At 49.5% G+C, this 26,529-nt stretch overlaps 11 protein-coding genes across 18 annotated transcripts in view; 4 read left to right on the top strand and 7 right to left on the bottom strand.

Annotated features, from left to right (window-relative positions):
- The first annotated feature begins 36 nt into the window (after positions 1–36).
- FOXG_19026 (uncharacterized protein) lies at positions 37–6,438 on the top strand. 2 transcript variants are annotated; one of them, XM_018399199.1, is made up of 4 exons: positions 37–415; positions 485–1,393; positions 1,552–4,936; positions 4,986–6,438. In XM_018399199.1, exons 3-4 carry the CDS (start codon positions 1,819–1,821, stop codon positions 6,017–6,019), a joined length of 4,152 nt encoding a protein of 1,383 aa, XP_018240447.1. In that variant the 5' UTR covers positions 37–415; positions 485–1,393; positions 1,552–1,818; the 3' UTR covers positions 6,020–6,438. The 2 variants fall into 2 exon arrangements, with proteins under 2 accessions (XP_018240447.1, XP_018240446.1); XM_018399198.1 differs by having other exon boundaries at positions 485–4,936.
- Positions 6,396–9,633, bottom strand: FOXG_05298 (uncharacterized protein). The gene is made up of 2 exons (XM_018383500.1): positions 8,277–9,633; positions 6,396–8,197 (listed from the first exon to the last, which is right to left on the bottom strand). The coding sequence occupies exons 1-2, from the start codon at positions 8,772–8,774 to the stop codon at positions 7,850–7,852; spliced, it is 846 nt and encodes a 281-aa protein (XP_018240448.1). The 5' UTR covers positions 8,775–9,633; the 3' UTR covers positions 6,396–7,849.
- Positions 6,595–8,388, top strand: FOXG_05297 (uncharacterized protein). Its single transcript, XM_018383499.1, has one exon. The coding sequence runs from the start codon at positions 6,810–6,812 to the stop codon at positions 7,731–7,733; it is 924 nt and encodes a 307-aa protein (XP_018240449.1). The 5' UTR covers positions 6,595–6,809; the 3' UTR covers positions 7,734–8,388.
- Positions 9,634–9,646: 13 nt separating the features above from the next.
- FOXG_05299 (uncharacterized protein) lies at positions 9,647–12,576 on the bottom strand. Of its 3 annotated transcripts, XM_018383503.1 has the most exons (3): positions 12,132–12,576; positions 11,857–12,066; positions 9,648–11,774 (listed from the first exon to the last, which is right to left on the bottom strand). In XM_018383503.1, the coding sequence occupies exon 3, from the start codon at positions 11,552–11,554 to the stop codon at positions 9,779–9,781; it is 1,776 nt and encodes a 591-aa protein (XP_018240452.1). In that variant the 5' UTR covers positions 11,555–11,774; positions 11,857–12,066; positions 12,132–12,576; the 3' UTR covers positions 9,648–9,778. The 3 variants fall into 3 exon arrangements, with proteins under 3 accessions (XP_018240450.1, XP_018240452.1, XP_018240451.1); XM_018383501.1 differs by having other exon boundaries at positions 9,647–12,066; XM_018383502.1 differs by having other exon boundaries at positions 11,857–12,576.
- A 378-nt stretch (positions 12,577–12,954) lies between these two features.
- On the bottom strand, positions 12,955–13,260 carry FOXG_19027 (uncharacterized protein; the record flags this gene model as incomplete). The annotated part of the gene is made up of 1 exon (XM_018399200.1): positions 12,955–13,260. One exon carries the CDS (start codon positions 13,258–13,260, stop codon positions 12,955–12,957), a length of 306 nt encoding a protein of 101 aa, XP_018240453.1.
- Positions 13,261–13,645: 385 nt separating this feature from the next.
- On the bottom strand, positions 13,646–13,846 carry FOXG_05300 (uncharacterized protein; the record flags this gene model as incomplete). The annotated part of the gene is made up of 1 exon (XM_018383504.1): positions 13,646–13,846. The coding sequence occupies one exon, from the start codon at positions 13,844–13,846 to the stop codon at positions 13,646–13,648; it is 201 nt and encodes a 66-aa protein (XP_018240454.1).
- A 1,669-nt stretch (positions 13,847–15,515) lies between these two features.
- FOXG_05301 (uncharacterized protein) lies at positions 15,516–18,110 on the top strand. Of its 4 annotated transcripts, XM_018383506.1 has the most exons (5): positions 15,706–15,891; positions 15,944–16,132; positions 16,206–16,939; positions 17,001–17,237; positions 17,287–17,892. In XM_018383506.1, the coding sequence occupies exons 3-5, from the start codon at positions 16,715–16,717 to the stop codon at positions 17,692–17,694; spliced, it is 870 nt and encodes a 289-aa protein (XP_018240456.1). In that variant the 5' UTR covers positions 15,706–15,891; positions 15,944–16,132; positions 16,206–16,714; the 3' UTR covers positions 17,695–17,892. The 4 variants fall into 4 exon arrangements, with proteins under 4 accessions (XP_018240455.1, XP_018240457.1, XP_018240456.1 ...); XM_018383505.1 differs by having other exon boundaries at positions 15,516–16,939; positions 17,287–18,110; XM_018383508.1 differs by having other exon boundaries at positions 15,706–16,132; positions 16,206–17,237.
- FOXG_19028 (uncharacterized protein) lies at positions 17,577–21,253 on the bottom strand. The gene is made up of 5 exons (XM_018399201.1): positions 19,674–21,253; positions 19,292–19,419; positions 18,989–19,235; positions 18,450–18,938; positions 17,577–18,396 (listed from the first exon to the last, which is right to left on the bottom strand). The coding sequence occupies exons 1-5, from the start codon at positions 20,647–20,649 to the stop codon at positions 18,245–18,247; spliced, it is 1,992 nt and encodes a 663-aa protein (XP_018240459.1). The 5' UTR covers positions 20,650–21,253; the 3' UTR covers positions 17,577–18,244.
- A 129-nt stretch (positions 21,254–21,382) lies between these two features.
- Positions 21,383–21,718, bottom strand: FOXG_05304 (uncharacterized protein; the record flags this gene model as incomplete). The annotated part of the gene is made up of 1 exon (XM_018383509.1): positions 21,383–21,718. One exon carries the CDS (start codon positions 21,716–21,718, stop codon positions 21,383–21,385), a length of 336 nt encoding a protein of 111 aa, XP_018240460.1.
- Positions 21,719–21,748: 30 nt separating this feature from the next.
- FOXG_05305 (uncharacterized protein) lies at positions 21,749–26,529 on the bottom strand. Of its 2 annotated transcripts, XM_018383511.1 has the most exons (3): positions 24,661–26,529; positions 23,299–24,592; positions 21,749–23,242 (listed from the first exon to the last, which is right to left on the bottom strand). In XM_018383511.1, the coding sequence occupies exons 2-3, from the start codon at positions 23,721–23,723 to the stop codon at positions 22,843–22,845; spliced, it is 825 nt and encodes a 274-aa protein (XP_018240462.1). In that variant the 5' UTR covers positions 23,724–24,592; positions 24,661–26,529; the 3' UTR covers positions 21,749–22,842. The 2 variants fall into 2 exon arrangements, with proteins under 2 accessions (XP_018240462.1, XP_018240461.1); XM_018383510.1 differs by having other exon boundaries at positions 23,299–26,529.
- FOXG_05306 (uncharacterized protein) overlaps positions 24,442–26,529 on the top strand; it is a 3,764-nt gene continuing 1,676 nt past the window's right edge. The window contains exons 1-2 of the mRNA XM_018383512.1: positions 24,442–25,182; positions 25,246–26,466. Coding sequence (XP_018240463.1) covers positions 25,760–26,466 — 707 coding nt within the window. The 5' untranslated portion in view covers positions 24,442–25,182; positions 25,246–25,759. The remainder of the gene's footprint in view (positions 25,183–25,245; positions 26,467–26,529) is intronic.

Raw genomic sequence — 26,529 nt, forward strand, 5'->3', positions numbered from 1 at the left:
TTTTCCATAATGGAACTGAAATGATATGATGGAAGGCCTCAGTCATCAAATCCCTCAACGGCCGGCCCCTCCTTCAGGAAATAAACGTTGTTTCAACGTTAACCCTCAGCTGCATCTCCTCAACTTCAAGCACACTCTTCAACAAATCACTTGTCTTCACCTTCTCGTTGTGCTTCCCGGGTCCCATTCCGCCGGCCAGGCCAGGATGTTAATGTGCCAGTGGAATTGCAGTCAACTGCAGGCTGCAAACCCTGCCCTGCCTAATCACTTTCACAGTCGACTACGACGTGCCTGACCAGGATGAATTCTCTTGGGACAACTAAGCTTCATTAGGCCAGGCGACCTGGTAGGGACGGGTCGAATCGAGAGAGGCGTTGATGGGTGTCCACCAGTCTACCGCACGGAATGGTCTAAAGTCAGTTATGAACAGGACCAGGCTATTCCATTTATGTTTGTTTAAGCTGACAAGAAAAACCACTACCAGACCTGTTGGTCAACATTGCTTTGGTTGTTACGAGGGAATTTCATCTGAGTTATGAGATACTTGAGGTCGACATCCAAGATTCGATCGCTCACTTGTTGTTAGCCTCTGAAGTAAACGCCTCCTTTTCGGCCTCACACCTCTTCCGAATCCCTCCCTCATGAAAGCTTCCGCGTTGACACTGTCACCCTCCATCTTCCTCGTCAACCGATTGACTCGGATTGAGTAAGCCTCGTTGACCCTTAATCAAAGACAACCAAGTCCGATTTCTCGGGCTCTGTCTGGAAACCCCACCTCCCGTCGACTACCAAGTGGACCATTCCTTTTTTTGCTCAGACTTTGCAGGGCCCCCATGCTTTCGCACCAGCCCGATGTTGGCCAGTCTTGGTGAAAGACATGTTCCTTGTTCCCTCACTCGCCGCTGTCACCTGCAAGGCTCTGCTCTCTTGCCGTAAGCCATTGGCCTGGTTCAAGTGAACGCCTCAGAAGTGGATACCCAACAAGGATATGGTCTTCTGCGCCCGCGTGGGCTTTAATCACACATTTGGCCCTGGGGATAACCCGCGTCACTCCTACCACCTCCTACCTTTGGGCTCTCAAGATTCTCGATCATCCATTGAGCATTTCTTATCTTTCCTTCCTCGCCGTCATACTCGTGTCCCATTGAACACGTTCGCGTCGGCCGTCGGTCGGCTCATGTTGCTTGTAGTGGAAGAGGGGCTAGAGATCGTGCTCAGCATATCGTCGCCAGCGGGCCTGGTCCTTGAACCAGCTCAACCTACGTACGCTACTCACATTTCTACGGCCTATCGTCAGTCACTAATTGTGCTCGATGCCATGGCATTGCGTTCGTCTCTATGCTTCTGAGTGGGCAACGCGGCTGATTCAAAGCGCCAGTTGCTTGCTTATGTTGTAAGTCAAGACATGTTTTGAGATTGTGGTACTCGGTACCAGTTTCAAATTCTTCCCGCTGTCGCATGTATTGCTTCTCTGATTTTCCGAAATCTATATGTTCATTCAAGTGTCTCGAGTATGTGAAGAATTACCCTAGCTAATATGTACATGCACAGTGATGGTGAAAATCACGTTACGTGATAGACAACATTGAGATTATTTCTGTCAATCTTTGAGCGCATTTCCTTCCTGTCACAGACGCTCCTTATTCCATTTCGAGAGCAAACATTTTCGACTGTGCACCGGTTTGCACGGGTGCATCCACAAGTCGCCTTCTACAACAGTCTTTGAAAGGGGACTTCAAAGCACCAATCCGTCTTGTTGTGTAAATCACAGGAGTCTTTGAGCGTCGCTAGCTGCAAGGCTACAGCCTTTACTTCATTATGGGTGTCTGGGAAACGGATGACGAGTATCTCAGTGGCCCGGCTGCTACTTCGCTGCCAACACCTCTAGATACTCCCTATCGAACTCCATCGAGAGCTTCAAAGAGGTCCCGGCGCTCGGTCACACCGCCTGGAAAGGATTCTTCTACAGCTCAATTACCAAACGAGACGGGTTCTAAGAGATCCTCACGAAATATCCCAACCGACGAAACCATCAGTATTCTCGATCCTCGGCGTTTCACGCCAACACTACACGCCAACCTCGTCTCCGAGATCTTATCTCTCCGCCGAGACCAGGAGGAGAAGACGAGGCAGATTGAAACGCTTGAAGCATCTCTTCATGCGGCAAAGGAGGAAAAAGAGTCAGTGAAGCAAAATCTCACTGAAACGAGTAAGGAGAGCAGGTCGCTCAAACGACAACTCTCCCTTCTCGAAGGTGGATCGTCCTCTGCATTAGGAGAACTTGCTCGGGAGAGAGATGAGGCTGTCGACTCTGTCGCTGATGCGAGAAAGCGACTCGAAACTGCCCAAAAGAAGATCCGGGTTCAGGAGGAGGACTCACAGCGTGTTCACGAACTATGGGCACAGGAGAAGGATAGCTGGGAGGAAGAGAGGCGGAAGTTTGAGAGGCGAATTCATGTTGCAGAAAGCCGCTTGAAGACTGTGCTTGATGAAGTCGCCGCATATCAACAAGCCCAAATCAACAATGCTCACGGTGGAGCTAACCATGGAACAGGCAACGGCCATGATAGTGAAGTGGAGGAAAGCGGCCGGGAGAACGATGCTGCTAGTGTGAGGACCATGAGTATGACCAACAGCATTCGCTTTTCCATGACAAGTGGCACTGGGATAATGAGGCTGAATGGAAACTCTCTCGCTGATGAGCTCAACTTCGATGACGAGGATGAACAAAGCGACTTTGACGGCCGGGAAAGCGCCATGTCAAACTACGCAACATCATTCCACACTCGCAATCTCAGCCGCGACAGTCCCGTGAAACGGTTCCATGCTCGAAATCAGAGTTTGGAGAGTATCAAGAGAACTGGAAGTGTCACTCGGGGCAGACTTTTCATGAATCAGTCAGTGCCCGAAGCCCTGGAAGATGAAGAAAACGAGGGGAAAACTGTCTCTGCACCAGTTCCTGTGCCAAAGGTTTCGTACACTGACACAGGAATCCAATACTCCCCGCCACCTTCACCTAAGCTCCCTCCTGCGAAGCCTGCAACACCCGAGCCCCGTGCTCCTGTCAAGTTACCCGAAGTCGAGTGTTCGCCACGTGGTGACGGTGAGATTGAAGCAAACCAACGTCGGAAGCGTGTTCACCCCCCTCTCAACATCGAGCCAGCAGTAACTCGACGACTCATGGTCTCAAGCTCTGTTCAGACAACGGAAGAGCCATTGCTGCCTCCGACTCCTAAGACACCCAAATCACCTACTCGGCCACCGCCACCGCCGCCAGTACAGCCTCCTGTGATCGAAAAACCCTTGATGGTCACATCTTCCACCCAGACCGAAGGCCCACCCACTCGCCCACCACCCGCTATTCCACTTGCTCTACCATCACCACCCCCTCTTGCAATTCCTAGTATTAGCGTCCACCCTCCTACCAGTCGGCCTACCACACCTAAGGAGCCGAGATTGCCAGTACTTTTCAAAGATTTCAGTTGTCAAGTTGCCTTGCCTTCTTCATCCTCTACAACCGAGGCAGCGGTACAGACGGAAGGCATACAGACTGACAAGCGAATGGCACTTCTCCCGCCCCATCTTCAGCCTTCTGCCATATCCTCCCGACCTACCTCACCAAACCCAACATCTGGGGTGGACACAACAAAAAGCTTCACACCTGTCCCTGGCAATGTCCCACCACGGAACCCGCGTCGACTCAATAGGCAGAGTTTTAGCGATCAGCCTTCCTCGCCAATTTCTCTCCCCGAGGATGACACCCTTCATGATGCTTATCCTGGCAACAACGATGATGGCCCTCTCTCTAACCAGAAGGCCCCAGTGCGGCGGCCACATCGTTTTAGTAGCCTCTTCGCTGGCTTTGATGGAGGTAGCTCTGATGAAGCAGACGATTTTGGTGATGTAGACTTAAGTGATTTGGAGTACCGAACTGCATTGTCTGCACCGCGTCCCAAGTCTATTTCAAGTCGTCCTGGTAAACGCAGCTCAACTGGCACGACTGAAACCAACGGCACAATCCCCACGTCCCCTGAACAGATTACTATGCGACAGGGTCCTCGCGTTACCACTGAAATCCATCACGCTTTTACCACCAAGCCTGGAAGAGGCTTCGAGAAGGGCCCTGCTGCCATGCCATCCAACCGGGCTAGCGTTATGCGAAAAGCCGCGATGATCCAGAATGGTATTGCCAGTCATCAAGGTCAAGGACGGGCGAGGAGTCCAAGTTTACCTGATAAAAACCCTCCTCCATTCCCGATCCCCACAAGAGCCAGCTCTAGAAACATGCCTCCAAGTGCAAGCGCTCCAAGCGATGGTCAGAGAAGCCCAACTCGAGGTGATTTCTTCCAGCGTCGTGGATCAGGTCGCGTCTACCGGGCAGGAAGCGTACGAAAGGTCAGGTCTGCCGCTGCATTACCGCGTAATCACAGACATCGTAAGCAAGGCAGTCGATCTTCACCTCCGCTGTCTCCTTCTACTGAGGCCCCTGAGAGCCCCTGCCTGCCTCCGTTGCCCAAGAACGACATTACGACTCCCCGCACTCGGGCTCGTCATAGTGGTCAATTTAGGCATCAGCATAAGCTTTCTACCAACACTGATAACACATTCAACACATACAACTCATTCAACACATACAATACTGGCAATACTGGCAATACGCTCAATACTTCCAGCACTGATCCGCCCTCCAATCTGAGCAGCCCTCAGAATACGAGTGTAGTCGATGCCATCGCACAGACCATGGTTGGCGAGTGGATGTTCAAATATGTCCGCAGAAGAAAGTCTTTCGGCGTTGCGGAGAGCAACGGCAAGGACGATACCGGCAACGATCGCCACAAACGATGGGTTTGGCTTGCACCCTACGAGAGGGCTATCCTCTGGAGTAGCAAGCAGCCATCCTCTGGCAGCGCCTTGATGGGTAAGGCTGGCCGAAAACGTAAGTTGCTCACATTGATTCTACGACTGATACTGACTAGCGAACATAGTGACTATACAATCTGTTCTCGATGTTAAGGATGATAATGCTCCACCGAAGGGAGTCGCAACAGTGTTCAACCGATCAATTCTTATTTTGACACCACAGAGAGCTCTCAAGTTCACGGCAGATTCTGCTGACCGGCACTATATATGGTTGACAGCTTTGTCATTCCTTGCACATTCATCGCAGGCAATCCCCGAAAACATCTCTGCACCACCGCCAATACAGCAAACGCCACTGCCAGACTTTGAGGCTCCTCGGCCCAAACTGAAACGGGGTGGAATTAGAGACTCCATCCGTCTTGCTAAAGGCCGAACGGTTGGTCCTCGTGCTGGGCCACCTAGTGTTCCAAGTATCCCAAGTATCCCCAGCGCGCCCTCTTCACAACTCGGAGACGTCACTAGTTTTCCCGTTACGGAATCTGTAGGAGGATTCTCAAGTACACACTCTCGAGAAGACTCGAGAGATGCTGCAGAGCCCCCATTTATACCACGTTTCCATGATAGGAATCAAGGAAACCAGGTAAACGTTCATGGACGTAAGAGAAGCAATACAGGCGGCCATGTACCGCCGCCGCTCTCTTTCCGGGGGTTCTCTGGACCCATTGGGGGTGTTGGTCATCACCAGTCCACCAATAGTACTGCTGGTAATAGCACTGGAACTGCAGGTTCTTCGGATATCTATCAGTCCCAGGCTTCGAGCAACGGAACTTGGGCAATGAGCCAAGCAGGCTCACAGCGAACTTCTGAAGCTTCTTCACGACCAAGCAACTTCTTTGATGCCATTGGCACTGTGCGAATGGAGGCCTTTATCAGCCCGCTGGCATTTTCTCAGTTCAACGACTATCCTGATGAACAGGACGAATTCCGTCACTCACTTCGCAGACGGAGTAAAGAACAACGAAGACGGCAAAGCCGAAGTCGACATCGAGATAGTTATAATTCTCGCAGCACCCGTGCAACACACGATGACTATTACCATGGAAGCAGAACTGCCGGAGAGGAGGACTATTTCCGTGATGATCCCTTCAAGGGATTCTAGCATCCATTTGATTCAGCACAGTAGCCACGACGGCAATTATCACTTTCATTATCTTTCGCTTTCTTGGTCATGTTCATTGGTTATGGCAGAGCTTTACGCAGCATTATACCCTTTTCTATATAAATATTTGGGATCGGTTAAGAACTTGGCCCTCACGGGCTAGTTAACAATCATTGTGTGTGGAGTTTTGGTACTATCTTTCTGATAAATACTTTGTATATACTGAAAACCTGGGAAGGGGTAGGGGCTGTGGGATCCGGAGGTTGATGCAAGTGAAGTAGATGGCATGTCTCAGCAGATAACAGGTTCAAAAAAGACATGCAAATCAGTCCAATCCGGTTCAAAGAAACCAGGTTGGTCTTGAAAAGTAGATAGATAAAGGTAAAACTGGCCTAGCCCATCTTAACATTGTCGCCTCCAACTGATATGTGACTTTCGTTTCGGATCTTTGGCTGCCACGTTGGTGGAATCAAACACGACTGAAGTCTTCGTCATAATAATTGTCTTACGGTTTGGAGACGGGTTGATGGACAAAATCATGGATACTTGAAGAATGCCCCACTAACGAAATTTCCCACTCACTTACCCCGCGATCCATTGGTGTAGCTCTTCAAGCTTCATTATTTTCTCTTTACCTACCTATTACCTGGATACATAGAAGTCAAACAAGGACAGGCTCGCCTTTTCTCCCCCTAGACCGCGGGACATATCAAGAGCCGATACCTACATACTACCTGAAACTTGCTTTCTGACTAAACTCCGAGCCAGGCTGAAGCCAGTCGCAGCAGTCATGGACAGTCCCATGGCAACGGAAACCCTTGAGCAGATTCAGACACGGCATCGTCGTGAGCTCAAGGACCTGCAAGGCCGCATAACGGGAAAGAAGAAGAATGCCACAAAGAAGACGCGCAAAGGCGTAAATGACGAATGTGCAGAGATGGAACGTCAGCTGCGTGAAAAGCAAGCCGCCGAGATTGCCTCTTTGAACAACAGCGATGATAACAACAGCGACGAAGGCGACAATACCGCCGCCGAAGCTCAAAACCAGCTCCAGAAAGACATTCTAGTGAAAGAGACCGAGAAGCTCTCTGTCTCAGAACCGGAACAACAGCAACAGCAACAGCAGCAGCAGCAGCCGGGAAAGAAGCGCAATCGTCAGAAAGAGCGGCTTGCTCGACGTGCTGCTGAGCAGGAGGCTGAAGCGCAGCGTGCAGAAGAGGAAGCATCCAGTATGACCAATCACCGAGCCAAGGAGAGCGAATATATGAAGTCGACGTTTGAGAAGCATGGGCTTGTGGAGAAAGATATCGCGCCCGATGGACATTGTCTATTTTCAGCGGTGGCGGATCAGCTCGGCCAGAATGACATTCCTCTCGGAGACAGTGACACCAAGGACCCAGCATACAAGACGGTGCGACGAGTGGCTTCAGAGTATATGTTGGAGCATGGAGACGACTTTGCGCCGTTCCTCGAGGAAGACCTCCAAGACTACGCTCGCAAGATGCGAGATACTGCTGAATGGGGCGGCCAGCTTGAGCTCATGGCGCTCGCACGACAGTATAAAGCGGAGATCCGAGTGGTACAAGATGGGCGCCTTGAGCGTATTGGGGAGAAAGAGGGAGCCGAGTCGGGCAAAACATTATGGTTGGCATACTACAGGCACGGCTACGGCTTGGGAGAGCACTACAACTCTCTCCGAAAGGCACCATCATGAGAAGGATAAGGAGATCACTTTTGTTCTTGTGCGTACATCGGCGAAAGATCATATGGTGGTTGTTTGGTATCGAGACGTAAAAAAAGGAGATTCGGTGGCCAAACTACTCAGCTTGGTTATCGACTCCAGACTGAGAGGAAGTCAAGCACTGCGCCATCTGGGCTGGTGCCGGCCTTGTGCGTTCGAGTTGGTTTGAGAAGACTCAGCCGATGTAGGGCGTCGGCCCAAGGTTTTGAGCAAGGGTCTTCATGGACGGTACCGTCGTCGTTGTATGCAATTTCTTCGCCAGGAGCTGCTAGGAGGGCTTCATAGAGCTCTGGGGAGACTCCCCATGGGGGACCATTGGCGGACATGGGTTTTGTCGAAGGGAATTCGAGACAGACGAGGCGACCATCATGAGAAAGCAGCTCGGTCATGCGCTTGGCCCATTTTGGTCTTGCTTCGCGAGGCAGAGCGCATAGAAACTGTACAGTTAGTTGGCTTGCTGAAAAGTAGAGGCGCCCAGGATATGTATCAACCCTGGGCTTGAAGAAGTGGAATTACCGTATAATCGTAGATCAGGTCAAACTTGCCATCAGCGCCAGCACCTTTGGCCCAATCTTGTCCGAAGAAGTCACCAGTAACCCAGTGAATCTTTCCTTTATCCAAACCATCGACAGGTTTGTATAGACCTTCTAACTCGGCTTGCTTTTGGTTCTTGATAGCCTCCTCCTTTGCAGCAGCACTGAAGTCGAGGCCCCAGACATCATAACCCCACGAGCTCAATAGCAGAACATCATGACCACGCCCGCAACCGGGGACTAGAGCCTTCTTCTTTTCAATAGCGCCTGTTGAATCTCGGAGGGGATGGCCGCGATGATCATGGTGTTGGGAGGGCGGTACGAGATCAGGTCTTTGAGCGAGGAGGTCGTGAAGGGCAATGGAGGCGGTTCCGCGGTCCCATGGTGTTAAAGCCTCTCTCCAGCAACTATCCCACTTCTCGCCCTGCTCTGCGAAAGGAACAGTCGAGATGCGGTCTTCTAAAGGATTTTCGGTAGCCATTGGCGCTTATGAGGATACGAAAGCGAGACTATGTGGCGGTGACGGAAGGTGAAGAATAAATTTGCTCGATTTGGGGATACAACTCGAGCCCTTAGATAGCGCGCGTTATGAGGTGAGGGGGAGGGTCCTGTCGGCTCGGGATGGATCGATATAAGTTCGGGATGGAATAGGATGGTGGGGTTAGACAATGACGAAAGAGGGACGTTTGTGGAGAGCTATGAAAGCTGTGGAGGTTAGCAATCGATATCAGTAATTACAGAAGTGTGACTTTGTTTGAGGTAAGTAATGTAGTTGAGACTCTGAGGTTGGAGATGAAAAGGCAGAATCAAATTATTTTTCATTTGGTCGCGTGCGTTACTCAAGTTTCGGAAGGAGAAGGAGTGAGAGACACTTTGTACGGACATCCGGAGTAGGCACTCTTCTAGCGTGTGCGCTAGGTAAATGTGGAAGGCACCTAAATACCTAACTTTACGCTCTAAGCAGTTGCTGTTTCTTATGAATGATTAGGTAAGGTAGGTAGATATGGTGCCCTTCATGTAAGATGTTGACGGGCGAAACAATGGTTGACGCCATGATGTCTTATGAATGATGGTGGGGGGTTTGAAAAACGTCAATGGCTATGTCTCTCAGTCTTGAAGTATGAGCCTCAGCTGCAACGTAAGGTATAGGCAATTATGAAACACACCTAATGTAGACGGGGCGGAAATTGATGTATAGATATGAGTGGTATGGTCAGCCTGTTCCCTGCTTGATCAATGACTTGCATGAATAGGCTGGTACAAATGGCACACGCGAGCAACTGCAGTCATATCTGTGGTTGCACACTCATGCCGTGTAACGACACACGACAAAGCATCTGCAGTAACAAATGCTCACGATACTGAGTAGAGTGATGGGAAGATCAATATAGTAATTAAATACATAAAAGCAAACAAGCAATTTACTCAAACAGAACTGACCTATAATACAGATACTCAACTCACCTATTTCGGCATACCCAATCATCAACTCGCTTTCTTAGCATCTGGTTCAACCGACCTCTTGAAGATCGCCGTGAATTTGGCCCACACAACTCCCAAAGAACTCCATCCGCGAGGTCTCTCAGTGCTGTCACTATCTTGGTCGAGGGCCCCGAGAAGTGCAATGAGAAATTCATCATCATTGGCTGAGTTCTTGTGAGCCTCTGCAGGCTCCTTGGAGATTTTGTCCTTCATGTTACCACACAATTCTTTGAATTTATTGCGGAATCCACTTTTGTTCACCTCTAAGGGTGGTTCCAGTTCCTTTGAAGTACCCGCGGATGCGGCGAGTGCTTCTGGCTGGCTTGACGACACGTCAACCTGGCCCTGTCTTGAGTGTATATCAACCGTAGCTTCAGGGACTACAGTATGTGTAATCGTCAAAGATTCAGCATCAGTGACATGGCCCGGGATCCCATAAGACTCTTCGTTCCTTTGGAATGACTCGAGGGTGACGTTGCACATGTTCTTCACCATGGCTCTCCCTTCATCCGAGAGCTTTCCATTCTCCTTCAACTCATAAGCAGGCCTTCGTAAAAAGCCCTCCATGACCTTGACTGTGCCCACGATAGCCTCTTCACGTCCTTCGAACCAATCGTTGTGCCCTTTGCCGCATTTTTTACACTTGTTGACCCGCACATTGATGTCCCTGAGAAACAAGTGCGCCAGTCTGTGGGCTTTGAGGGCACCGTTGAATAAATTGTGAGATTCATAGATGGGCTTGGTCTCACACGATGAGCCGTAGCAGTTGTTGGGCCGTGATAGACTTGTGTTGACAGTAGTAGCGGTCCATCCAATCTTGAACATATCCTTTTCTTCCTTGTGCTTCAGGACATACACTTTGCCCTCTCGCACCTGTGCATGCGTGAGAGGCTTCCTTAATTCCCTGATGATGGCGGATTTATCGCTCAAGGTTCCGTTCCTCTTTATCCCAAGTTCACTAAACTGCGGGTGGGCGAGTCGTGGCTCATCATCCGAATCATTCTCATCTATAACTGTATCGTCTACGATGGTTTCCACGATGTCGGGTTGTTCGGCGGCAACATCTTGCCTGGAATGAATAGGGAGCCACTTTGGAGGCTCTCTGGGGGATATGACATTCACCTCGGTGATGTTTTCCACAACGTTATCTGACCGGCCAACATCAGCAGCCTTGTCAGGGATCGAAATGATGCCGAGTGCCAATGGGGGAATATAACTTGGGCTCTCGTCAGATGTTGACATGTCTTCAATCGTTGGAAGAGGGCTGTGATGGTTCATCCTGCTGGGGGTGCCTAGGATGAAACTGTCAAAGCTGGAAGCCGGACTTTTTTCTGGGGTTGTTGGTGTGCCATCTTCGACAAGAGGACTTGAGAGAGGTGTATCGTATCCCACAGTAGGCGATTCGAAGACTTGATTCTGAGTCGGTGTGCCAGGTAGCGACACTTCAGATGAAGTGTAAACCGAGTTCTCAATTCGGGACCTTTTCCAGTCATCAAAGCGCCCTTGAAGGGAATTTTTCGAATTATGCCTCTTGCATTGAATCAACGGGAGAAATTGTTTAACTGTCGAGTAGAACTCGAACTCGTTCGAAAGTGTTTCCTTTTTCATCAATTCTTTCCATATGTTCTTGGCATCGATTTCCTTCCCCTTAGTGCCAGTCCTGCAATTAGCAGCATGGCATTTTTTAAAGTTAGGAAAGTTGGGATCATCATCAGAGGGAGAAAGTTTGACAAGAGTGCTCAGCTCCTTGAACACAGGTTGCTCAGAAAGAGTGGCCATTTTGATTTGAACAGTTGAGACACTCAACCCGGATTCATTGCTGTGCCTATGGACGGTCTATTAACTATGGAAAGTCAAATGGCTGGGAGCTCTGCTTGCAAGGGGTTTGAAACTGAATACCAGGATCAAGATACTCAGCCTCGAGAATCAAGTTGTTGGTTCGACTCGCTATGTTGCGAAGTCATGGTATGATCATGGTTTATATGCAGTTGGTTGTGTCCTGCAGACGGAAGGATTTCCCCGGGTCAGAATAGGAAATGGATGCACCAAAGCTGAAAAGTGTTGAAACGTCAGGGGCATACTTGTCAAGGGTATCCAACGCTCGAGCCTCATGAAGACATTATCAGCCTTCCAGATGGCCTTGTCTATCTGTATAGCAGAGTTTCAGTTTATGTAAGGTAGTGTGTGACCTCCACGCTCCTAGCCACCATCTTTGATGAGATGGAGGGTTACAGCACCTAATCCTTCCGGCAGGGAGATCCAGATAGACACGGAGTTGACCGATACACAGCCTTGCTACCTTGTTAGGTCTCTGCTGTGCCGTCCAAGAACCTCAGTCAAGTGCGGGGGGCCTCACGGTGACCAGACTTGGATAAGAGAAAAGTGAGGCGATAGGGGAACTTTTGAGATAAATCTCGATGTTCTGATATCCTGGCGACTCTGAATTTGCGGCACACGGAGGGGAGTTGCATCGTGGTGTCGTTTCAGTTGCAACCTCTTCGCCTGTCGGCGGCTTGAATCTTGATGTTGAGCCTGGGTTTGGATATTGACCATTGCTCCCAAGCTCTGTCCCGTAGCAGGATAAACCCATGTTAAGCGAGCAATGTCATCTCGAGCGCATGCTTTCAACTGCGCTATTGACGACAGTAAACGGCTGAATGTAAGATACAAGTATTGCTGGTAGCTTTGCCTGAACAGTGGAGCTGACCGGGTGCCAAGTGAAAGTGCCCAAGAAGCTGGATAGACTACAAATGAGCTCACGTGCATTTGGTTCAGAAAGGCCAGAAAGAAGTGCCCGGCAGATGTACCTGCCTCGGAGGCACAAGCTCAAGTCCAACACAGATTTGACATTGCATCACACTTCAGTCAAGAAAATCAAGTAGGCAGGTACTGTAAATGGCTGTCTCATCTCATTGTAGTACTGGGAGTATCTATCCATGCAGCTCATTCCCATTATAGCCGTAGCATTTTAGTGTAAGATCATGAGTAATGCAAAAAAAAAAAGAACAACCTGCCCGTGGTATATATATTATCACATCCAATCATCCATCTATGTGGTAGCAGTAGCAACATAGAATTATTCCATCGCAGAAGTGGAGAGAGAAAACAAAAAAAACATGTGGGGTCGTTCATGTGCCTCCATTTTTGAACCAAACGCCATAACCCCCGGATGTTCGCTGTTATGAACGATTAAAAAAAAGGAATACATGTGTCGAAAGCAAGAAATGCAATGGAGATGCTGTTGATATGACGACAGTCCCCGGTTGCGCCTTTGTCGGTTGTTTGCAGAGAAGAAACCGAGCCGAGGATGGCGGCCGATCAGAAGAATGGAGGCTTAAACTTGCTTCGTCGGATAAAAAGCCGTCAATTGCGTCAGCGCCAAACGGAAATACGGTAGCCTCGCGGTGGTTCCCGGCCCGACAATCCCACGTTAAATCAGGTAGAACAGCCGATACTTTGGGTCGGATCAAGGGCCGAATGGACATGAATGAGGCCCACTTCAGATGCGCGAGTGAGTTAAATCGTTATCATCGTCGGGAAAACACATGCCGAAAGATGCCATCGAACCACTTTCAATAATACAAGAGAAGTATTCATCGATAAGGGTTGCCTCGGGTCGAGTTCAGTTGTCAAAAGACAAAGAATGTGAATAAGGCATTGGTGAGGCGTGATTGGTGAAATGCGATAAGCCAAACATGCCACAGTCGCATAAATCCCCCAATGACATCTTGCAGTGATTCGCGGAGCTGAATAGGCTGTTGCTGTCGAGACAGGCATGATTGTCGCTTCTGTTTCTGGTTTTTCTTTTTCCTGTCATCGCCCTTGGTAGAAGGGAGAACGTGGCCAACGTAACCGAAAGAGGGCAGTCCCCTACAGGCCACACTCTTCAAAGTCGCGTATCATGATGGCCATTTGCGCCCGCTTGGCAGCCTCGGCAATGAGTGTGAAGTCCTGGAGAAAGGCGTCGGTTGAAGGACCGCTACCCTGAGCGGGAGCAGGTTGAGGGACCATCTGTACAGAAGGAGACTGCTGAGCCGAGGAGTTGGAAGTTGAGCTGGAGGGAGCGTCCATTATGATAGTTGATGATGTTGATGATGAGATAGTGACGGACAATGTTGGTATAAGCGAGCGAGTCCAGGTGTTGGTGAGAGGAGGGACAGATATATAAGATAGAGGAGAAGGTCGAGGGAGAAGAATGCGGGAATGGGGTGGAATATGTATCCGTGAGGTTAGGCAGCCAAGAAATAAAGATACAGTAGCACAGTGACAGTTGATAAACTACTGTATGTGTGTGCGTAGGATGATGTGGAGGTGGGTGTGCTGTCGGCCCTGGCCTGTATATATGCTTATGACCGTAAAGGTAGGAAGCACAGGTGTTGCGTGGGGTAAAATGACGGGATGTCACTCTCTTGTTCCCCTTTGGTCTGTTCTCAAGAATATCGACTTGTTTCACACGCTTGCTGCCACCTCTTTCTGCAGTGTGACGTTCCGGTAATGGATGTACACTCTGGAAGTTGGCACGAGTGGTGACGTTCTTGACAACCTCTCCCTAAACGTTTGATTTTAGGTGTGGTTGATGTATTAGGCTGATGCCGCAAACAGTTGGGTGTGCTGAAGACCCGCTTGTTAGGTGTTGACCTCTTATTCTGGCTGCGCTACAGAACAGTAAAGGGCCGAGTGTCTGGGGACAGGATGCAATCAAATCAAATCAAATCGTGAACGGAGACGGAGACGCCGAAGTGTGGAGGAGGCAACGAGATGATAGAGAGACTCAAGAATTCGCGAGTAGGTATTTATAATAGTGGAAGATACCGCCCTCAGTCAAATCGACTGAAGCCGAGGAAACCAAGATAGGCCAGGGTAAGGTATCAAATGGATGGCACCACAGATTGTGACTGTGACTACCAATTGTTCATTTACATTTATCCGCAAGTACCGACCGTCATCCGCACGGTAACACTGGCAAAAAGCCCCAAGGTTACATGCAGCAGTAGACAACTGTTCTGTTCCTAGATCCTAGATAATCGCTCGGCGGGGCAGAAGATGGAACCGAGAGAAAACAAAAAGAAGTCTTCTCTGCATTACCGCAACTCGGCCTTATGCCCGGGAGCTAACCAGAGCTAGGAACTGGGGTCTAATTTACCTTACCTATGGATATCATGTCCCAGTGGATCTGGGGTGCAAGTGGGAGATGTGGGATCTCAGACCCAACTTTTCTTCTTCTTTTTTTTTCTCCCTCTTGGTCGATCTGCCTTGTCATGGGAGCATTGGAGTCATTTTTGGTTCAAGGAGTGGAAACAAGAGACCCTGAAAAAGACCGAGAGAAACTAATAAACTAATGCGAATAATAACAAGACGCTACTGTAGTAGCATCATGACACCGCATGAGATTGGATCGAGCCCTATGTGCATTATTATCGCCGCACTGCGGGCATCCTGCACCGCTTAGACACTCACCGCTCGTCTCATCTAATCAATTACATACCTACTACCTATCCTCTCTTCTCTTCTTTTTAGCCGTGATGCGTTGAAACCTTCTCGGCTCGGCATCTGTTTTATTATTCGTACAAGCGCCCACCAATCATTGGACCCTTGGACACAGATAGCGTGGGGTGTGTCTTGTGTCCCCCAATCCCCAATCCCCAATCTCTGAAAATCGAGACAATGTTGGCTGGCTTAATACCAAGCTCTTTGCAACTTCTCCAGTGATAAGCAGGATCGTCAGGAATAAGAGGTCATGTTATGAAAAGAGTATTCTATGGTACGATAACCCCAGTATTCTTGTTATTCAGGGACTCTTGGTATTTGCTTTTATAAAGTATTGATCTGCAGTGTTACCTCATCCTGCCTGCATATTCCATGCAGGTTATTTGTGCTCAGTCAGGAACAAATAAGGTGATTCTTCTTCTTTTTGATGCAGCAAGAAACCATCTCACAACATCTAACCGGTCCGTTCAGCCTATCTGTATCTGCCCAACACCAAAACAGCTTGAGAATACTCCCAAGTCTCTCATGACCTAACTCTTTAGCGAGCCTCAGTCCGAGATAAGGGTCCGCATCAGAACCACTACAGTCTAGCTCAAGCCCGGGTTCTTTCGGAATTGGGTTTTCAGTTGGTGCGCTTGGCTCTTATAGTGGAGATCCCGAACTTTCCCCTTCTCTAGTTAGAACCAGAAAAAATCACGACAGGGACGCCGGAGAATCTGCTCACTATGAACCAATTCTCCATTTTGCGCGGCTCTGTCGGACATCATTCACCGATGCTACCACTTCGTCTGCCCTGCCTCGGGCCTCTGATCCGTCAGGTCTGGCCTGCGATCATAAAACGTCAGCCCAGAATTCAACGTTAGCATAGAGGTGGATATCTCAAACCCTTGATAGAGCCGCTCTTGCGGAGCCAGTATTGAACCGTAGTTGACCACCTTACTAGACTACCTCAAGAGGTGTAGTGTCCGAGGCGCTTCTACAAGCCGACTAAAGCGGATTAAAGGACATTGCAGCCGCTGTTGAGACCTCGGTCTTCAAATGATGGCGTAATTTGACGCAAGCTCATGAATCGTGTACGGGATCTTCATCCCATATCGAATATCATGACATAACGTTCTAGTTTTACGGGGTATTTGACACTACCAGTTTGCATCATGAAACAACATGACAGGTGAATAAGCAATTCCAAGCCATTATGAGGTTATTTTCGACGCAAATGAGGGAGAGAAACGGTTTATTGGTTCTCTCCCTGTTAATTATTTCATCATTCCCTCCGTCTTCCCCGGCCTTTGGCATGCTCTCTTCCGGGGAAAGATACGTATACTCCCGATCCGGGGTTTTGCCCGCCGCGCCGATCCGTCCTCCGGCCTGTAGCTAAAGCTTCAACCTCCAACCACAAGAAAAAAAATACACAAAGCCCACCGAGACACAGCCAACAACCCCGGATTCGCCATGACGTCTACCGTCGACTCTCCACAGTCGAATCGCTGGTTTGTCGTCCCGGGCCCCATTCGAAACCTGTTCAACCACTTTCCCCTTCACGTATACAGCCCCGAAGACCTCCCCGTAAGGTCCCCCGCCAGCGTGCGCCAACGACCGGCCTTATATGTTTTTGTGGCAGATGAAGATGCTTTGACAGGGAAGCCGAGCTATAATCCTTCATGTCTGAAGTGGCAGGTGTGTTTTTAGTCGAGGGACACGAGTCGATAGAGGCATTGTGCTAATGCTATCTCGACAGACTGTGTTGAGAATCGCTGGTATTGACTTCGATATCGTACCTTCGAATAACCACGCCTCGCCCTCAGGCGCATTGCCTTTTCTCCTGCCACCGGCGTCGCAAGTTTCGAAACCCCTTACTGGCGAAAAGATTCACAAATACGTTCGCGAGCACGCTGTCCGTGAGCTACCCAGCATCACATCACCCCGCCTTGAAGCCTACCAAGCTCTCCTGACACAAAATATCCGACCAGCTTGGGTATGTAAATCACTGTCATATAATTGGAATGTATGCTAATATGGTATAGCTATATGTTCTCTACCTCCTACCCGCCAATGCCTCTCTCCTCAAAAGCCTCTACCTTCCTTCCTCGATGCTCCTTCGCGCCCCTCTCCACCAGACACTCCACGCCGCGGCCACTTCCGAAATACTCAAGACAATACGACGCGCGACCATCTCACCGTCGCAACTTCTAGCTGACGCCACAACTGCCCTGCGAGCACTATCATCCCTACTAGGAGAGGATAAATGGTTCTTTGGTGTTGATGGGCCGGGCTTGTTTGATGCAGACGTGTTTGCATACACCTATCTGATAGACGATAATGCTCTTGCTTGGCAGGACAAGTCATTGAGTCAGTGCTTGGGAGGACTGGATAATTTGAAGAGGCACAAGGAACGGCTATACAAAAAGTGCTGGGGGGTGGACAAATTGTGAATCTATCAGGATGCTCATTATCCAGGAGGATAGTTTCATCCCATCGTCGTAGAGAAGACGAGACACGGGCTGTATAAATATGTACTATATATATCACAAAGGAACTGGCAAAGGAAAATAGATACGGCCAAGCAGCCAGCTCAGAATCCCGTGCCTGGTAGAATATGCTGAAAATCGATTTACCACTGATCGTCGACACTGGTCTTATCTATGTGCTGGGCATTGTACAACCCGCCGTTCTTTGCCTGCAAGAGGGGAGTTGTTGACCTATTATCCATGAACCCATCCCCAATCCCTTCACCCGTCTATAAGAGTTCATTAGGAACACAGAACCTTCATACGAAATGCTTTGTATCGACAAAGTGCCACTCCTGAACGAGCACAGTATCTTACAGGCTCGTGTGGTAAGAAGTGAGCAGAAATAGAAAACAAGATACAAGAGAAACTCCATACTAATAGCATTACCCTTTAGAACGCCGATGACCATAAACCCCCAAGAATGCAAACCGACAATGAGGCAAAAATAGCAGGCATGTCGGCGACGGTGGAATCAGTGTTGTGGAGGTTGTGGGATTCCCTTCAAGACATCATTCACTGAAGCAAATGCTCCTTCGCCACCGTCTTGGCGAAGGTCTTCAAGGAGCACGCTGGTCTGAGCATAAACTTTCTCTAGTGCTGCTCGAGACGATTTGCCGAGAGATACTGCTTGTTCGTTAGTATTGTCAACAACTGATATGCTCCTTTGTTCGACTTACGTAGAATGGCCGAGTTTAGTTCCTCCGCAACAGCAACTCTACCGTTCCTATCCAAGAGGTGGCTGACTTGAGGCACCTTGAGTGGGTTTTCATATGCCAACAATGCCCAAATCTCAGTAAGTGCCTTGCTGACTTCTACCCGTGGGTCATTGACGTATTGTTCCTGGAGTGTCCGTCCGTATTCCAGCATATTGCGCTCAAGCTCTGCAACCACTGTCTTATTCTCACCACCATCCGCATCCCTTGAAGTATTTTCGCTGCCGTTAAGATCGAGATCCATCGTCTGAGGTGCGGGGTTGTTAACATGCCCATTACCCTTGGTCTCATTACGCATGTTGAGCTGGGCCGCTTTTCGCACCAATTCGATAAACTTGCGACATTGCAATCTGAAATAGACTTGTTCGTTATCCTTTAAAACGTGGGGATAATATGCATTCGTGTACTTGAGCGCCCTGTCAATATCCCCTTCGAGGATTGCACGCCGGATCCCTGTATCGTGGTCAGAAGTAGGATAAGACAACAAGGAAGTGTGATCTTACGTTGGCGATTATTTGCGTCTTCGTCATCTCTAATACTAACACCGTCGACCTTAACTCCGGGATCAAGGCTTAGAGCTTCTTTTTGCTTCTTCATGTCTTCTGCAAAAGCCCGAGCTGTACCCACGTAGCCATCATGTTGGAGGAACTGAAGAACAAGTGCCTGAATTACATCGGTTTCGCTCATGTTTGGGACGAGACTTGATGTGTCTGTAGCTTGGATATCTTTCTGCACTCTCTCACGCTCTTCCTAAAAAGGGCATTAATTATGCATCATGCTGTGTGTGGGGTATTACACAAGCCTACCCGCATCATATCGTCGATGTTATACACAAAAGGGCTTTGTCCAAAATTGACTCGGATGGACTCGCCGGGCTTCTTGAGGCTAATCGCTGGGTAGAGCCTACCTCTGTTAACATCGTGGAATGCCGTGACTATTGTTTGTTAGCAAAGGACGTAAGGTGACCTGCCTCAGGGAGCAAGAAAACTGAGGACCTCCATCCTGGGTGATAACGAGATTTAGGTAAATCCAGTGTAGACTTAGATGTTCATCACTTAGGATGATGATAGTCCTAAGGTATATAAATTTTGGGTGGACTTAGAAGCCTTTAGGCCAGTCTTTTCATCCCTTAGGATAGAGGTCCCAAGTTTTCTTACTTCTCCGGGCTGTTAGCATGCATGCACATACTTAGCTTAACTCCATTTTTGGTGAAGAAGGCGTTGTTCTCCCTGAAATTCACGCCACATCCAATCACGTCATAGGCGTTGTATCCAGGGCCGTAGTGTCTTCCGATATTTGACCCTGTAAAACATCGCCCGTCGTCGCCGTGATAACCCCAGGCCTCGGGTTCCCAGCCAATAGGCCGTGACAGATTGACATTCTTGGTTGCGAACCCAATACCTATAGTCGCGTCGTCGCGTTTAGCTGTTGCTATTTGCACCTCGAAGTAATAAATTCCGCACTGGGGGGGCATGTAGTGGTCGGCGCGGACTGCACAAGCCATGTGATCTTGGTCGTGTTGATTCTTAGGTCCGATGTACTTCACAGTACAGCCGTCAGCTTGGATCTCAATGCCTCCCCACTGATCATCCTTGTTCCATTTTGTTGGCAAAGGTGCAAGGTCATCATCCTCCTCGAAGGCTGGGGGACGCTCTATAACAGTGTGCGACATGCCTCGATGCGAACCGGGGGGCAAAGGATGCTGGTTGAACGTAGCGGAGTGCTGGGATAAACCATTCGCTGGAGTCGAATCGCGACGGGACTGAACTTTAGCTTGGTGTGCCTCCTGGAGCTTCTGGGCGTATGTCGAGTTCTCGAGATACGATGGGACAAAGAAAGTCTCATCCTCGTTCTTGAAATTATTATCAACAGCCCCGGATTCCACAAGCATGTTAAAGGCTCGTGAGAAGGACGGTAGACCAGTTCTCCGAGCGTTCGTCTCAATCCCAACAGTCTCCATGATGGTATTCGTCGGTTCGGAGCCCAGAATGTTGAGCTCGCCGGATGCACTAAATATCGAAGTACGGGCAGGATGTGTATAAAAGTTGGGAGTATTGGTTATAGACGAGTTATGCGGAGGAGAGAAATGGGCGTGGCGAGTGGATGGCGAAGCTGGTTCGGGACGAGCAGACGAGCGAGAAGCTTGGTGAAGGGGACTTGCCATGTCCACGACAAGCAGGAACGAAACAGCCCGGCTATCACCTAAGGTACCTAGGTAGCAAGTCACCCAGCAGCAAAGGCAGGTGAGTTAACTGCCAGGTGAAGCCCTAGGATGGGTTCCAGCGCAGGCTTGTAGTGGGGGTGTGAGCTGTAGCGTAGTCGGAAACAGTCGTAACAGTCGTCTGGGAGGTGGTAGCACGAGCTTCGGATGCGTCGACAAATTACCGGCAAGGCTGACAAAGCGGAGCAGAAAGCGAAAGAAATAAATAAGAGCAATAGACTCAAGTGATCTTCAAGTTGGGAGAACAAGGCGACTTGTGTACTATAGCGGTTGGTAGTTGTAGGAGAAGACGGGTGGATGGTGATGGTGATGGTGATGGTGATGGACGGGGCGGGTAGAGGTGGAGGTGGTTCCCGTCAGAACAACAGCGCGTCACCGTTACCACTCACCAACTTCTAGCAGCAATAGAGACGCAGATTAATACTTAGGTAACTAAAAAGGAGAAAAATGAGATACGAATGTATCTGTAGTAAGAAAGACTCGTCAATTAGTTATCATTAATAGGTAGTCAACATGAATCGAGTCATGGCTTGACGAGAAAAGCCGGTGCTGTACGTATCACATCACTCATCATGGCTACCAACTTGCGCTATCTATCACGAGGGTCACTCTTCTCCCCCAGCGGGTTTAGTCTTTAGTACCTGCCTGGCCTGACTTGACCTTGTCTGTTAAGCTTTCACCTAGCAAACAGCTGCATCAACTTAACAGTGGAGGCCCAGCTTCCCCGCTGCCGGGCCGGACCCTTTCTAACCTGCATTGCTCCAGGTCCCCATGCAAATGAAATCGCCCCAACATGGCCAAAAGCTAAGGCGTAATAATAGTCGATAGCATAGTCCTGAGCCTTTTTTTCTTCGGGTCCTTTCCGTGTTCTGGAGAGAAACACTCGAGTGATGACAGTAGCAATAGCGAGACCAACGCTGCCCTGGTGCAGAAACAAGTTGTGGTTTCCTCGCTTATAAGTTGGCGAGGTTATTTGCTGACTTATTCCGATACCTCCAATGAGCATCTCCATCTTGATATGGATATTCCAGGTTGGTTTGGGTTTCGGTTTCAAACCTGTTCGCTCAAGCCCCTCCAAGCATCATTCATCAGCCACCAATTTTATCTTAAAAGCAAGATCCCCATTAACCGCAAAACATTCAAAGCACGGTACATCAAATATCAATTAAAATTTGGGGCAATACAGTTACAATTCGTACCTACCGTAGTCAAACGGGCATGAAAGTCACGGGACGGCTCTGGTGTCGATGACTAAGCTTTGCGCGCTCCCTGCGACCACACCACGACATCAAGACATGACCCCGATGAGAAAGACGAACGAAAATGTATCCACAGTCTGGCCATTGGGCCATCTCAACCCCCGAAAACTCTTCCCCGACCGCTGAATTTGACAATTCCCTCATGTTAGAGATTATTCCTCGTCGAAACAGGCAATAAACTGAAGACTTGTGACTTTGGCTTTGACATTGCGATCATTCATGTTACCTGATGAGGACGCTTGGGGAACCGTTTTTGACATGAAGAGCTTTCTGCCACGTCTACTTAGAGTTATCGCGAGATGGCATCTGCGTCAGTTTCTTTCAGACCTACGTGGCGCGTAATCTCAAGTGGTGAGCCATTAATGACTGGAATTATCGACACTACTTAGGTAGGCTGCGGCAAGAAAACAATGTGTGCAGCAACCAGCAGATTAGCGCCTGTCTTCAAAGCTACGGGCGCATGGATCGCAGTATAACAGCATAAGTACGATATATCTTCAGAGAACAAATATTTAATTGCTCATTTCAGAGAATTATCCGAGTATATCTAACATTGCACCATCGTAACAATAATTGTACATCAAATATATGCTCCGCCAGTCCTGGTACGGTTTAATGCCAATCCTTTTCCACAGCATTCCATCCTCGCTGTTCCGTAACGCCAGCGACACCAGCGTCGCTTTTTTGATGAAAAACATAAAAGATTCCGAATGAATGAACGGTCATGCTCGGTCTGAGAGCATCTCAGTCTCACTGACAGGCCAAGAATCAGTTGTCTGCCAACCTAGAACGCCCGCAATATCTCGCGCTATAATAAAACATCTCTGGTATCAGAGCAAAATGAAAAGGAAAAAAAGGTCGCGTCGTAGGGGCAGTTTTATGAAGCAGCGGCAATAGCAAGAGGTGCCGGCGAGGAGGCGTGGTTACTGGGCGCACTTTGCATCTCTACGTCGTTAGCAGTATTGCTATTGCTAGCACTGTTGCTCTCGTGGCCGTTCTCTTTGTTCTCCTTGCTGCTGCCCTCGGCCGATGCAGCAGTAGAATCCTCGGCGCTGGATTCGGGAGCCTTCTTTTGAGGTGCCACCCAGCGAGGGATCTCCCATGCCACACCAGTGAAGCTCTTCAGTTGGAATCCTCCCTTGGCCCATCGGCGACAGGGTTTGCCTGAGCGATCGAGAGCGCGAAGTCCGGCGTTGATGGCCCCTTGATTCGCCTTGGGCCCAAGCTTGTGACCTCCGGCAGGCTTGGAACCTGAGTGATCGATCGTTCCGTCCTCCCTGGGAGTAGTGGTCAGTCCAATGTTCAAATATGTGTGGGGGTTGCAAAAACTTACAGACGAGGCTTCTTCTTGGGGCCAGGCTTTCCTCGAGGCTTGGGGACACCATCTATTGTACCGTTGGCGCCCGGGGCAGATCGTTTGACGCCCTTCTTCTTCGGTCCATCGGTAGGCGGTCCCATAGCCGAAGGGGCCGGTGTCCCGTCGGCAGGAGTTGCGTCAGGGGCAGGAGTAGCAGCGTTAGAGTCCGAAGCATTGTCGCCATTCGTGTTGCTGGCTGGTGGTTGCGAACCAGAAGCGGACACGGCATCGGTAGGTGAGTCGGCGTTGGCTTTCATGTCCTTGAAGGGAGATTCTTCCTTGATAGAGTCGGGCGCGAGTAGAGCACGCAGCTTGTCGGGCGACACCTTGCGAGTAACAATCAAGCTGGCCTTGGTGCTGGACTTGCGTCGCGCGTCGGCGGACTTGACTGGAGGAGCCATGGTGTTGAGAGAGGTCGAGGTTACAAAGAGCTGACGGTGATGCTATAGTCTAGGAAGGGTTGTCTGATGAAAAGGTGATGTGTGGTGTTGATTGATGATGTTTGCAAGCGGCGAAGGATAGTGGAAGAAGGTTAGGGAAAGGAGCAGGTTTTGAGAAATAGACTGGTGACGGGAGAGGCGGCAAATAACCAAAGACCCGGTGGTGATCCCGTGGTGGACAAGACGTGGTCAGGGGTGGTGGGCTTTTGGGGCTTGCGTGGAGCGAGTCTTAGTAGTAGTGGGAGATTTATTAGGAGGAGCTGAGTTGCGATCACAGACGTAAGTCAGGTCAGTTTTTCATTCAGCCTGGTGCCGAGTCAAGATTTCAGGGTGGTGATGATGGGTTTGCGGTGGTGAAAAGTGGAAATGAAAGTAATGGAACAGAGGGCAAAAGCCTTGTCTTGTAAGGTTGGGGTCTTGGTATTGTTGTCATTTTTGATTCTGGTGCTGGGGCCGAAGGCGGCGCACAAGGAGAGGAAAAATCGGTTGGGTTGGGTTGGTTTGATTTCCCGCGTTTCTTCACACTCAGAGCAGCAGGAGCGAGAGCAAGTGGCAGTGGCAGACGAACAAACTTGGGGATTTCAGGCCCAGGTCCAGCCCGTCTCCTCTGTTACCCGATTAGGTTTAGTGCCACTTCTGCCGCATGGCAGGGGTACCGCTTCTTTCCAGCCAATCAAAGCCCCGGTATGTCTTTAATCTCTCTCAAAGCAGCGCCTCGAATTCTATTGTTATTCCACTCCTCCTAGGTGACTGAGCAAACTCAGCGACCAAAAGCTCGTTTCAATCAAGCTCCCACGCTCACTTCATCGCCTTCAGCCCCCGAATTGTCCCTGCAATCAATCAGCGATGATGACCACATATTTTAACCGCCAAAGAGGCACGATTTTCATTGCCTCACCTTCGAAATAGCCATTTGGTCGCTAAATATACACAAGACTTTTCAAGGCTTCATGTTGCGATGCTCTGTAATGGTCACCATGACCCTGATCAATATTCACATATATTGGAATATTGATGATACCGACAAAAACCACACCAGCTAGCTCGGAGAACACTGTAACTTCCATCTGGCCCTTTTTATCCCCCTCATTCAGTCACATTTTCGTGATAGCCCTCCCTTAGCCCGTGATGACGGTGGAAAACCAGCAAGAAATGGGGTTCTCTCAATGTCACTCAGCAAGCCCCTGCAAATAATCAGGGTGGCGGAACTCTGCGATTCAATACACCTGCAGAATAACGTGGCATTGCTTTTTAGCTATCACTCGGAGTTCTCTAGCCTGTGAATTCAGGTCTGATTCCTAGCGGTCAAGTCCCTGGAAATTGTATCTTGTGCATTTAATCATCGAATACCTCACAATCCTCGCAGGCGCGAATAACATCAACGTTCAATCAATATTTACCTTTGAAGCTTTCGGTTTCTGTATTCAAACTTTCTCCCCCAAATGCCACATCGTGTGCTTACAGTTGTCACTTGTGATTGTAGCAAATTCCGGTGCAACCGAGATCCATTAGTACCCAGGTAGTCAGTCAAAGAATCCCGACCGAGAAATTACCTGACCAAGACCCGAGCGTCGTCACGACTCCGCCAGACAAATCTTGTGTCCAATTTTGACTTCCGTCATCCATGATGCACCAAAGAGATTCCACCGCGCATTGCCTCGATTCCCCGCAGCGATCAACATGACGGACAGGCTGTACTCGGCAACAATATCAAGAATACCTGCTTCAGCGTATCACCACGCTACATAACTATCCATATGATCCATTCGAGGTGTCTACAAAGAAAATTAAGCGTGATACTGCCTGAATTGCCCGCTCATCACAGGAATGAAAGCCTTCCTTGGCCCGTGGTGAAACAACAAGTGTTGATCCATTGTATGCCCACCCGAGACTGAGACACCATGACAAGCGTTGCTATCACGATAGTTGGAATGTGTTGCTCCCCTACAACCTGAAGCCCGTGACAAAAGATATATCATGGCAACCTGTCGGCCACAATGGACTGGAGAGCATCACACATTGTTTATTCAATTCTTTTCCATCACCAAGTCGACACAATGATTCGATTATACATTCTTCTTTGCCTCCTACCATGTCTCTTCCTTACCACCCCATTCACCCATGCTGCCCTACTGCCTCGTCTCAAAGCTTCGTTCAGACTGCCAGGTGTAGTCTTCAATGAACCAGTGGCTCGATCTATCAAGGTAGTGCCTTTCAAAGAGCCTCCTGGGAAATCACACCATGGTCATGGACTTCACCACACTCTCGGCCTTGTGAAGCGATTGGTTGAAGACCAGGGCGATATGGTTGAGGTTACCGAAGAAGCTCTTCAGGAACTTCTGGATCAGATCAACAAACTCCATGAGCAGGTGAACAGCATGATGCCATCTGGTGCAACGGACAAGCAGCCTACTCTAGGGGCAGGCGCTTCGTCAGGAGGTCAGTCTGGTCAGGCCGATCAATTACCTGCAGGGTCTTTTGATGAGTCTACTGGTAGTGAACAGTCTGAACAACAGCCTGCTCCCTCTGGCAAAGCTGGTGTCCCTAGACCAGGCGTTGCCTCGGGTCCATCAGAAGTTCCTGTGGTTTCGGACCCTTCTCTACGATCTCCGTTGCCGTCACAGGCAGACGCAGCCACGGTTGTCGAGCCTCAGGCTCCGGGCGCTTCAGCTCAACTAGATGCATCGCAGATAGATACCCACAGGCAAGCAAAGACTGAGCTGGCGCAGCCTGCTGCAAATCCCACCCAGGTGGTAAACGGTGAAGC

Source organism: Fusarium oxysporum, chromosome 7 (genome assembly GCF_000149955.1).
Source record: "Fusarium oxysporum f. sp. lycopersici 4287 chromosome 7, whole genome shotgun sequence".
Lineage (NCBI taxonomy): Eukaryota > Fungi > Ascomycota > Sordariomycetes > Hypocreales > Nectriaceae > Fusarium > Fusarium oxysporum.